This window comes from Chiloscyllium plagiosum, chromosome 16 (assembly GCF_004010195.1).
Source record: "Chiloscyllium plagiosum isolate BGI_BamShark_2017 chromosome 16, ASM401019v2, whole genome shotgun sequence".
In the NCBI taxonomy this organism is placed as follows: Eukaryota; Metazoa; Chordata; class Chondrichthyes; order Orectolobiformes; family Hemiscylliidae; genus Chiloscyllium; species Chiloscyllium plagiosum.
Genome location: NC_057725.1, coordinates 49,363,511 through 49,375,414, shown reverse-complemented (window position 1 = coordinate 49,375,414; position 11,904 = coordinate 49,363,511). Strand labels below are relative to the sequence as shown.

Below are 11,904 nucleotides of genomic sequence, written 5' to 3'. Positions count from 1 at the left end.
GACCTGCCCTTCACAAAACCTTGCTGACTATCCTTGATCACATTATTCTTATCCAGATGTTCATAAATCCTATCCCTTATAATTCTCTCTAAGATTTTGCCCACAACAGAAGTGAGACTCACCGGCCTATAGTTACTAGGGTTATCCCTACTCCCCTTCTTGAACAAGGGAACCACATTTGCTAGCCTCCAATCTTCTGGCACTACTCCTGTAGACAAGGAGGACATAAAAATCAAGGCCAATGGCTCTGCAATCTCTTCCCTTGCTTCCCAGAGAATCCTAGGATAAATGCCATCAGGCCAGGGGACGTATCTATTGTTCATATCTAGGTGGTGGATATCTCTCTGATGTAGAGTCAAGATTAGATTGGTGCTGGAAATACACAGCCAGTCAGGCAGCATCCAAGGAACAGGAAAATTGTCATTTCGGGCAGGAGCCCTTCATCAGGAATGAGGCTGGAAACCTCGAGTGTAGAGAGATAAATGGGAGGTGGTGAGGCTGGGGAGAAGGACCATTTCAAACATCAAAAACTGTAAGTACGACAAGCATTTATATACACACCTCAATAACCAGTGCTCCTCGATACCCCATCCCCTCCCATTTATCTCTCCATCCCCGAGACTTCCAGCCTCATTCCTGATGAAGGGTTCCTGCCCAAAACGTTGATTTTCCTGCTCCTCGGATGCTGGCTGACCTGCTGTGCTTTTCCAGCACCACCGTAATCTTGACTCTACTCTCCAGCATCTGCAGTACCCACTTTTGCCTATCTCTCTGGTGTATCTGAGTGGGATTACATATCTGAACCATAACACTGCAGTACAGGAGAATTTGAATTCTGTTTCACTCCCTTGGAGTGATCAACACAGGGAATGTTCTCCTCGAGAGGATAGTGGGGACAGAAACCCTGGAATCACTTAATAACCAATGGGATTGTATGATGGAAAAAAGGGATCCATTAATAAACAACTGGATTGTATGATAGACAGAATGGAATCAGTTTGGATGAATAAGCTAAGAATGGCCAACTACATCAATATCAACTTGTAACAGCTCAAGGGCACCAAAAAGGCTAACGAAAATAAGAAAGTGAGAGAAATTAGAAGATGGCAGCTTGTTAATGCTAAACTTGCGTTTTATAGAACAGTACATTACATTTACAGCATAGAAACAGGCTTTTCAGTCAATGGGTCCACACTGGTGTTTGTGTTCTGCAGCAAGACACCTCAGTTTTCTTCCTCTGGCCCCATTAACATACCCTTCTATTGCTTTCCCCCTCATGTTTATCAGCTGCCCCTGAAATGTACCTATTCTATGTCGCCTCAAATACTCCTTGTGGTAATGAGTTCAAATTTTAATAACTGTGGGTAGAGACGTCCTATCCGGAGCTTGGTTTCTTAACAATTATCTTTTATTTATGGCCCTTACTTCTGGTCTCTCCCACAAGTGGATATATCAAATCTGCTTCGCTTCTATCAACCTCTTTTGTAATCTTAAAAACTCTATTTGTCGTCTCTTGTCTTTAGAATACAGCTCCACACCTGTTCAATGTTTCTTGACTGGTATAACTTAGCAGTCCCAGTGCTATCCTCGTAAATCCTTTTGTACACCACCATTTTTTTTGATTATGGAGAAGGGAACTGTGTTCCAAATGTGATCTTATTAAGATTTAATTCAATTTAAATAGTATACTTCTACTTTTCAATTCAATTTCTTTAAAAAATGAATATTGATGCATTGATGGGGAGATGGTGAGAGACCTGTGAGAGTGGGTGGGGGCATGGGGAAGGGGAGGGCAATAGACTATGACTGTCGGGAGTGTGCGTGGGAAGGTAGCGCAGACAGAGTGAGACAATTGTTCGAGGTAGGAGTACAGGAGAAACTACTGTTCTGCAAGCTCTGGCTTTGATGCTTCCCTATGCTTACTTCCCTTATCTGTTTTCACTCTTTTCCCCATTACAGAACCCAACACTGCTCATTCATTTATGTGACTTTTGCGTTCAGGATAAGAATGAGGATATTGTAAATTAAAATATGCCATTCTATTGTGATTGGAATCAGGTAGACCTTGTTAACTACAAGATTCTTGAATGGGTTGTTAACCTGGTCAATCAGGAAAGCTCTGGCTGACCAATATAACCAGGAGATTAGAATCTCCTCAGTTGAGGACTGACTCTGAGCTGGCTGGCCACAGCCAGTGTACTATGTACTAGTCATAGAGTCATAGAGATGTACAGCATGGAAACAGACCATTCAGTCCAACCAGTCAATGCTGACCTGATATCCCAACCCAATCTAGTCCCACCTGCCAGCATCCGGCCCATATCCCTCTAAACCCTTCCTATTCATATATCCATCCAAATACCTCTTAAATGTTGCAATTGTACCAGCCTCCACCACTTCCTCTGGCAGCTCATTCCATACATGTACCACCCTCTGCATGAAAAAGTTGCCCCGAGGTCTCTTTTATATCTTTCCCCTCTCACCCTAAACCTATGCCCTCTAGTTCTGGACTCCCCGACCCCAGGCAAAAGACTTTGCCTCTTTACCCTAACCATGCCCCTCATAATTTTGTAAACCTCTATAAGGTCACCCCTCAGCCTCCGACACTCCAGAGAAAACAGCCCCAGCCTGTTCAGCGTCTCCCTGTAGCTCAGATCCTCCAACCCTGGCAACATCATTGTAAATCTTTTATGAACCCTTTCAAGTTTCACAACATCCTTCCGATAGGAAGGAGACCAGAATTGCACGCAATACGCAAACAGTGGCCTAACCAATGTCCTGTACAGCCACAACATGACCTCAGCCCATTGGCCCATCTGGTCCAGATCCTGTTGTAATCTGAGGTAACTCTCTTCGCTGTCCACTACACCTCCAATTTTGGTGTCATTTGCAAACTTACTAACTGTACCTCTTAAAGGACTGGCCCCTGTACAGTTACTTCATATTTCTTTGCCCTTTTTTCAGTTCATTTGGGAGCAATTTAAATCCCTTGAGCTTCTTTTTCTATGTCAGTTATTCATTTCACACATCTACTTACATCATTCTTTATGCACCTGTTTTTATAATTGGGTGTTCAATACTATACCTCTATTAGCTTGTTTGACCCCAACTTTCATTTTGATTCATTTGAATTTTGTTTCTGTCAGTTAGATACCCTCTATCTCCTGCTGTTATAAACAGCACAATTGTGTCCCCAACTTGGCCTTTCCTTCTCTATCCTATCTGATTATGCCATAGGCTGCAATTCCAGATAAACAAGCAAATGGAGGGATTTGAAGAGTTCCACAACCTGGGATTGGAAGCAATCCAATTGGATTCTGCTGAAAGGGTCATCTAGTTTCAGAGGCCAGATGATCATCTTCTCAGAGTAACACTCTCCACACGTCATTCATTTGCAGTTTCTTTCCTTTCATCATCTCTCTTACATTAAATATTTCATTCTGAATAGTTTAGGTGGCAGCCAAAAGTGGCAACATCTTAACATCCATGAAATTGGTCGACAAATGTATTCTATCCAAATAACATCAATCCTCATTATGATAGACATAGTTAAGCTTCTGTGTTGGTCTACTGAATGAAGAAACAACATGCTATGACATTAAGCAATGTCGTGCCAGACCCAATCTCTACTAAGCTGTATTGGAGCTTAGAGATTGTGAGATGATCCATCTAGTTTGTCTTATACCAGGTTTAAGTTAAACAAAAACAGGGATACAACGATGTGAGGAACAAATTATTGAGATTGTACTCTATGCAAGGGAAATTTAGGAATTATAGTTAGAAAAGTCTAATGGAAATCTTTACAACCATAAAGTGGTTTAATAGACATAAATTAGATGTTTCTACTTGTTGGGAAGGCCAGACTTAGGGATATGGTAGCTCAGTGATTATGGGCCTGGACTGGGAGATCCAAATAATCTAATATTCAGAGACATGAGTTTAAATCAGATCATAACAATTGGGTAATTAAGTTCAATTTGTTAAATAGAGCTGGATTTTAAAAAAGAAATAGTTGGTGTCATTAATGATGACCACTAAATTAACGTACTGTCTTTAAAACAAATCTGGTTCACTAATGCCCTATCGGGAGGGAAATCTGACATCCTTTTACTATGTGGATGGCTCTTAACTGTCCCTTAAAATACCTGACCAGCCATCAAGTTGCATCATAGAATCATAGAGTCATATAGCATGGAAACAGAATCTTTGTTCCAACTAGTCCACATGTCACCTCATTCCCAAATTAAACTAGTTCCACATGCCTGCATTTGGCCCATATCCCTCCAAACCTTTCCTATTTATGTACTTACCCAAATGTATTTTAAATGTTATAACTGTACCTGCATCCACCACTTCTTCTGGCAGTTCCTTCATGCACAAACTACACTCTGTGTATAAACGTTGCCCCTCATGTCTGGCCTTTCTCCTCTCACCTTAAAAATATGCCCCCTAGTTTTGACGTCCCCTACCTTAGGAAAAAGACTCTTGCTATTCACCTTATCTATACACCTCATGATTTTATAAACCTCCAAAAGGTTACCCTTCAACCTCCTATGCTCAGGTGAAGAAAGTGCCAACCTATCCAGCCTATTTTCATAGCTCAAACTCTCCATTCCCAGCAGCATCTTGGTAAATCTTTTCTGAACCCTCTCCAGTATAATAACATCCTTCCCATAGGAGGGTAACCAGAACTGCACACAATACTCCAGAAGAGACATTACCAACTCCAAAAGAGTCCTGTTCAACCTCAATATTGTGTCCCAACTCCTTTACTCAAAGTTATGAGCAATGATGGCAAGCGTGGTAAATACCTTTTTAACCACACTGTCTCCCTGTGATGCAAATTTCAAAGAATTATGTACCTGAACTCCTTGGTCTCTCTCTTCTACAATAGCACCCAGGGCCCTACCATTAATTGCATAAGTCCTGCCCTTGTTTGTTTTACCAAAATGCAACACCTCGCATTTATCCAAATTAAACTCCATCTGCCACTTCTCAGCCCATTGACCCAATTGATCAAGATCCCTTTGTAGTCTTAGATAATCTTCTTCATTGCCCACCATATCACCAATTTTGGTATCATCCGCCCATGTTGCTATCAAATAATACAATACAGATAGAGTGCCTGGAACCGACAGTCTTGGGACCAAGACCATGCTGAATTTTGAATATTCCTGCATTTCGGTTCAAGTAATCAATCAAACAAAGCAACGTTTGTCCTGTCAAAATGTGACTTCATGTAGATATATGTGTTACACATGTTCAATCTGTTGATTTAGACCTCTCCCAAATAACTCCCTGAAGTCAGGCTGACTTGCTTTTAGCATCATTGGATGCCTCTCAATGTCAGCTATGACCAGCCAATGCATGCTGTAGGTTAGTGGAAGAATGGCAGAATTATTAGTCAAAAGTCAGTTTCTTTTTCAGCTGCATGGGGGGTTAGCCAAAGGGCACTGTTATTGCTACCTGCAGCTCAACAACCATTTCACATGCCTTTAACCACAAATGGGCCTGAAATTCCCTCCCAGAGTTAGGGCTGAAGAAATGAAGGGTGCCTAGAGCTGCGTGTTTGCAGCAGGGCTTTGTAAATTTCCCCTTCTCATTCGTGATCAGAGCATCAATGTAGTGTGTGCCTGAAAGTCTACTCTTACCAGTGAGACATCCCTGAGCTGAATTAAATGCATGTCACCAGAGCTAGAGTTATTTGTCTACAAGTATCATTAAAGCATGTTACAAAAGAAATAATTAATGATGTAATACTGCAATGTCCCTCCAGAGGGCAGCACTCATTTCCATTTCCAAAACTCTTCAGTTTTCAGATATTTCTGGTTTTCAGACAGTCAGGATTGAGGCACTGTACCTATAAGAATTAAATTAGATAGAGCATGTGACATTTGTTTAGGCACTAGCCATGTCAAAGGTATACAGAATCCAAAATCCCCCTCACTAACTCATAAGGTCTTGGACCAGAATTAAGGGAGCTGTCCCATAGCAATAGGCCAATGTGGTCATATCCACAGAATTAAACCTTAGAGCAAACATCAAAAACTCTTCCATCACCATACAGGGGTTACATCTTGTCCAACCTGCAGGAAAGACCAACAGACATGAAGGCACAGTGGTTGGGAAGGACTGGCCCTAGGAGTTCTCAACCACCTGGATTCCATGAAGTCTCATGGGACCAGGTCCAACGTGGACAGGATAAGCTCCCGTGATTTACGATATACTGACTTTTCTCAGGTGAGGAATCAATAACAGTTCACGTGGAAGAAACATTGAGGATAACGGTGGCGCGGAATATACATTAATGGAAAGCTGCAATATCAGAGGTACCGTCTTTCAGATGAAATACTAAACTGAGGCTTTATCTACCCTCTCAGGGAAGCACCAAAAATCCTACCATCTTAAATTCCTTAATCTTTGATGAATTATATTTATGTCTCTGTGAACGTCACAAAGCAGATTATTTGGTCATTAACATATTACTGTTGGTGGGAGATTGGTGTGTGCAAATTAACAACCACATTTTCTACAACCGTGACTATGCTTTGCTCTGCAAAACACTTTGGAACATCTGGTGATTGTGAAAAGCACTACATAAATGTAAATCTTTCTGTCTATTAGTCAACTAATAAATCAAAGAATCCATACAGTGTGGAAACAGACCATTTGGCCCAACAAGTGTACACTGACCCTCCGAAGAGTAACCCACCCAGACCCACTCCCCTACCCTATTACTCAACATTTACCCCTAAATAACCCAAACATCTCTGGATGCTCTGGGCAACTTAGCATGACCAACTCACCTAACCTGCAGCGAGAAATTCAGGAGGAAACTCTTTACCCAGAGAGAAGTTGAAATATGTAGCTTGCTACTAATTGTAGTAGTTCAGGCGATTAGCAGAGATGCATTTAAAGGGAATCTAGATGAATACACAGGGCCTTGGCGGCTCAGTTGTTTAGGAGACTAGAGTGTGGTGCATAATAAAGCCAACAGTGCATGTACACTCCCCACACTGGCTGTAGTAGCTCATGGAGGCCTCATCTCCTCAACTTACTCAATGCTTGTGGAATGATTACCTTCAAGCTATATATAACTCTCTCATGGAGAGAGATGCCCATGATTCTTAGCAGATGATGGCTCCATCTCAGAAAATTATAGGAAGCAGAAAGGGATAGAAGAATGTGTTGGTATGAAGTAGGGTGTTTGTAGGCTGCTGAAGGACATAAGCATTGACATAAATCAATTGAGCCAAATAGAATTTACCACACAGCCACAGGCTATGTAATTATGCAATATACAACAATAATGAAATAATAATGAAATCAATCTCTTACCAATTATTCTACAACCATCCCTGACTTGCTGGGGACAAGCTTTGCTATAGGTCAAAAATACTTGTCTATAATAAGCATTATGCATTTACAATGTGTAATTTTTCAAATACTATATGTAGTGTTGTCTGGAAGAAATCAATGCAATTTTCATTAATCAATACTGTTTCTGAGATTTATCAATTTGCCATTAATCCAGACTAAAAATATCTCTGCAAACTAGTTTCCCCTCCCCCACACCTTGTTCTATTGTTCTGGAAATGGTAAAATTGCTCTTTACGCTCTATATTTACTTGGTCCTTTTATTATATATCACTTGTCAACTTTCGCCTTTCAATGTTCGATTTACATAATCATTGTTCATAGTCCAATCTCTCTGCTCCTTCATCATACAGATTGTCCTTTCAGCAGCTGCAATATCAAAGCACTTACAGAAACCTAAATCCACCAGACTTTGTATTATGTCTGTCTAGATACTCTCGCATATTTTCAAAGAGAATCAAAAAGTTAGATTAACAAGATTTTCTTTATTAATCTTTATTGACTATCATTTATATTTTATTTTCAATCAGATCATTATGACCATTTCCTCAGCTCCTTTAAATACATTTTTCTCCTGTTTTTCCCCAATCCCCAACTCTCTGGTATTCCGTAATTTCTATAAGAATTGTTGCAAAGCTTTCGCAATTTCAGTTGTCCGGCCAGCTGGTGTGTGATGCAGAGTTCAATTCCCCTATCCGCTGAGGTTACCATGAAGGACTCTTCTTCTGAGTCTCTCCCCTCGCCTGAGACATGGTAACCACCAGGTTCTGTCTTGAAAGAGCAGCTGTCTGGTCTGGGTAAGGCTATAGCGACTACCTTTACCTTTGCCTGACTAGGGATGTTTGTTGTAGAAGTGTCATGCATCTCTCCATTCTATACCTGATCATAGAACAGTCTCCAGTTTAGTCCTGGAGAGGTTGCAAACTGACTGATGGACATTGTGGAAGAACATTGCTAAGTGATTCCTAAAGATATAAATGTTGAATTTATTGCATCAGTTTGTGTGAAGTAGAATCAATGTCTTAACGGTGTGAATCTGACAATGTTGCAATTCCTGCGCAAGACAACTTACAAATCTTTGTCCAAATTGATCAGCTACTACTCAGCATTCTGTATTATTAGGTGGATGACCTTGAATCTTGTCGCAAATTTCATAGGCCACACTTATTCATTTTGTGGCTCTCACTCTGGTCCAGGTGACCACAGTCATGTATTGGGCTGTCTTTCACATTGCACTCTTGAAGGAAATGTGATGTTCTGGTGTTGAGAGTGTGGGTCCTGTCAGGAGTATGTCTGTGTTTTTGAAGGAGGTTTGTAAAAGGTCATGCCACTTTTGAAGAAATGTTGCAATTCACTAATTAGTCCTCTACAGGAAGAATATAAACCAAAATTGAATTGCTGAGCAGTTCCACATGATGTTCTAAACTCTGAAGTTTGTTGTTGTCAATAAACCTGAAAAACAAGTTCGAAACCAGAAACGTACATTAACCAGCAGCAAAATGTCCAGCTTATTTCAACCAAAGGGAGCAGACAAAATACAAAATAGTCTTGAATACAATGATATGAAATGGATCTGAGTCTCTATAAATTTTGATGCGTGTTGTCAAAGTATTGTCAACTGCCAATATGGTGGAAGTTTCTTTAGAGCTCCTTCCTGGAGATTAAAACTTTTCCCCTAGTTGTTCTCTCAGCATTTGCTAACTGTCACAGGTTGGAACAAGAAGGCACAGCTGCTCCAGGAGCTCAGTTTCCATTGTCACCAATTGTAACTGTTCCAAGATTTAGCATCATGGTATAACCATATTGCCGAAATGAAGAGCAAAAAGTATTCATCTGCTTTTTATTTGGCTGTGCATTGCACTTAACAAAAACTTATATTGCTTCTTAATGCCAACATTATCATGATTCAGTTGTATCATGAGCCAGGTGATGGTACAAGTCCAATTCATAATCCTGGTAAAACACGCAAAAATTAGAGTCCATCAGAAAACGATGTGAAATGAGAAGGAAAGAGGGATCTTTAAAAGAAAAACACTCCACTCTTTGGAAGTGTGTGGGGTTTGATTCCATGGCCACCAATGCACCTTTGTATGGTCACTTTTTACCTGAGTCTGGATCATTGGTATTGACTGAATATTTGGGCATGTGGGACCACCATGACTCAGTCAGCTACTGTTGCTAGCTGATGCACTCTCCAGCAGGAGTTCTGAGCAGTGATCAGGAGCCTGAGCCTTTGTGAATCTTCCTCCCAAGCCTGCACACACACAATCTGAAAACACCATTGTGACGCTCGCCCAGAGATCAGTTAGCTTCCGCATTTACCTGGGGAAACACTGTGGAGTGATGATTTTCATCTTCTCTGTTGTTGTGATTCTGTTCGCCGAGCTGGGAATTTGTATTGCAGACGTTTCGTCCCCTGTCTAGGTGACATCCTCAGTGCTTGTGAAGCGCTTCTGTGATGTTTCCTCCAGTATTTATGGTGATTTGTATCTGCCGCTTCCGGTTGTCAGTTCAATTGTCCGCTGCAGTGTCCGGTATATTGGGTCCAGGTCGATGTGCTTATTGATTGAAGCTGTGGATGAGTGCCATGCCTCTAGGCATTCCCTGGCTGTTCTCTGTTTGACTTGTCCTATAATAGTAGTGTTGTCCCAGTCGAACTCATGTTGCTTGTTATCTAAGTGTGTGGCTACTAAGGATAGCTGATCATGTCGTTTTGTGGCTAGTTGGTGTTCATGGATACGGATCGTTTGCTGTCTTCCTGTTTGTCCTATGTAGTGTTTTGTGCAGTCCTTGCATGGGATTTTGTAAACTACATTGGTTTTGCTCATGCTTGGTATTGGGTCCTTTGTCCTGGTGAGTTGTTGTCTGAGAGTGGCTGTTGGTTTGTGTGCTGTTATGAGTCCTAGTGGTTGCAGTAGTCTGGCTGTCAGTTCAGAAATGTTTTTGATGTATGGTAGTGTGGCTAGTCCTTTGGGTTGTGGCATGTCCTCATTCCGTTGTCTTTCCCTTAGGCATCTGTTGATGAAATTTCATCTTCTCTACTCTGTTCTCTGTGAAGTAAAGAAAACAATTGATAAATGTTGTCAATTCTTTACAAACACAGCACAGCCTCCAACAGGGTAAAGAAAATTGGCCCTTAGATAAGGAAACAACAAGTAACAATTCACAATTGAAGCTGAACTCAGTTCATGTGGGGTGATTAATGGAGAGGAGAATTCTGTTCTTGCTATTGAAGCCAAGACTCTGTAACTCAGCACCATGGTGTTTACTAACACTACTGAGAACTCAGGGGGATCCTGGCTGAACTTCAGACAGACTGCCAGATGCTATGACCTCTATCAATACCCACAGATTAGATTTAGACTCACTGTATCACTTTTTAAGCACCATGCCTACAAGTGAAGAAACAATGTCTCAGTATACAATCAAGTATTTTCCTTCTTTTATTTGTTTTCCCATCCTCTCTGCTGATTCCTTCCAGAAGCCAACCCCACTGAGGCTGACTTCTCAGAATTACCATTCTGCAGGTTAGTCTTGACATAAGAACTTAGGCTGGACCCGTGTGCTTCACTCTGTCTGTAGTGGGAAGTAGGTGGGTGCATGTAATTGTGCAGGTGGCAAAATGACAGCTTCCTCACTGCACAATGCAAGTCGATACTTATATTGGCTGCGGGTTGAAGGCTTCCCAATGGCAAACATTGGGAACATATTTTTAAATCAGTAGAATGTTGTGCACACTCACAAAAACACAAGTTCACCAGTTTAAATTGTACCTTTGCAATCGGATTTGCTGCAAAAAGGAATTGAGTGCCGTCAGATTTGCAACTGGCAGCAGGCGAGGCAGTCTTCCTGATGGGTTGGCAGTGGGTTGGAGTTGCTTTTCTTGTATGGGAGCTTTGCTGAACTAGGGAAGAGGGTTGATGCATTGTGACCAGGTGGTAGCTGTGATAGGGGAATGGATATGGTTGACTGAGTGAGGGATGGAAGGTGCGGTGGTGGTAGCTCTACAAAAGCCTCACGGGATGGAGAAGAAAAGACTGTCTGCACAGGTAAGGTCAGTCTCTACAGATGAGAATCTAATCTTATTCTTTGAACCTCTGTTGGCTCAAGGTCCAGCCTGTTTATTGATTAAAGGTGTTAAGAAGGCAAGTGAAGTCCTTTCCTTCAAGCAAAGATTCATCATTTAAGAGTAGGGTGTTTATTCTGGGATCGTTAGGCCACAGCCTGAGCACCCTGTGTTCACCTCATTACAGATTCTAGTAACTGTACTAGACAGGATTTACAAGGATAATACCAAGACTGGGCGGCACGGTGGCACAGTGGTTAGCACTGCTGCCTCACAGCGCCAGAGATCCGGGTTCAATTCCCGCCTCAGGCGACTGACTGTGTGGAGTTTGCACGTTCTCCCCGTGTCTGCGTGGGTTTCCTCCGGGTGCTCCGGTTTCCTCCCACAGTCCAAAAAGATGTGCAGGGTCAGGTGAATTGGCCATACTAAATTGCCCATAGTGTTAGGTAAGGGGTAAATGT

General features: G+C 41.7%; 1 protein-coding gene across 9 annotated transcripts in view; it reads left to right on the top strand.

The window, feature by feature from the left end:
* myrf (myelin regulatory factor) overlaps positions 1–11,904 on the top strand; it is a 230,023-nt gene that overhangs the window by 101,077 nt on the left and 117,042 nt on the right. Inside the window, exon 1 of one of the 9 annotated variants that reach the window (XM_043706039.1) lies at positions 6,293–6,329. The exons of the other annotated variants lie outside the window; for them this stretch is intronic. Within the exon in view, the coding sequence (XP_043561974.1) occupies positions 6,308–6,329 (22 nt within the window). The 5' untranslated portion in view covers positions 6,293–6,307. Of the gene's footprint in view, positions 1–6,292; positions 6,330–11,904 lie in introns of those variants that run through there. 9 annotated transcript variants of the gene reach the window in all.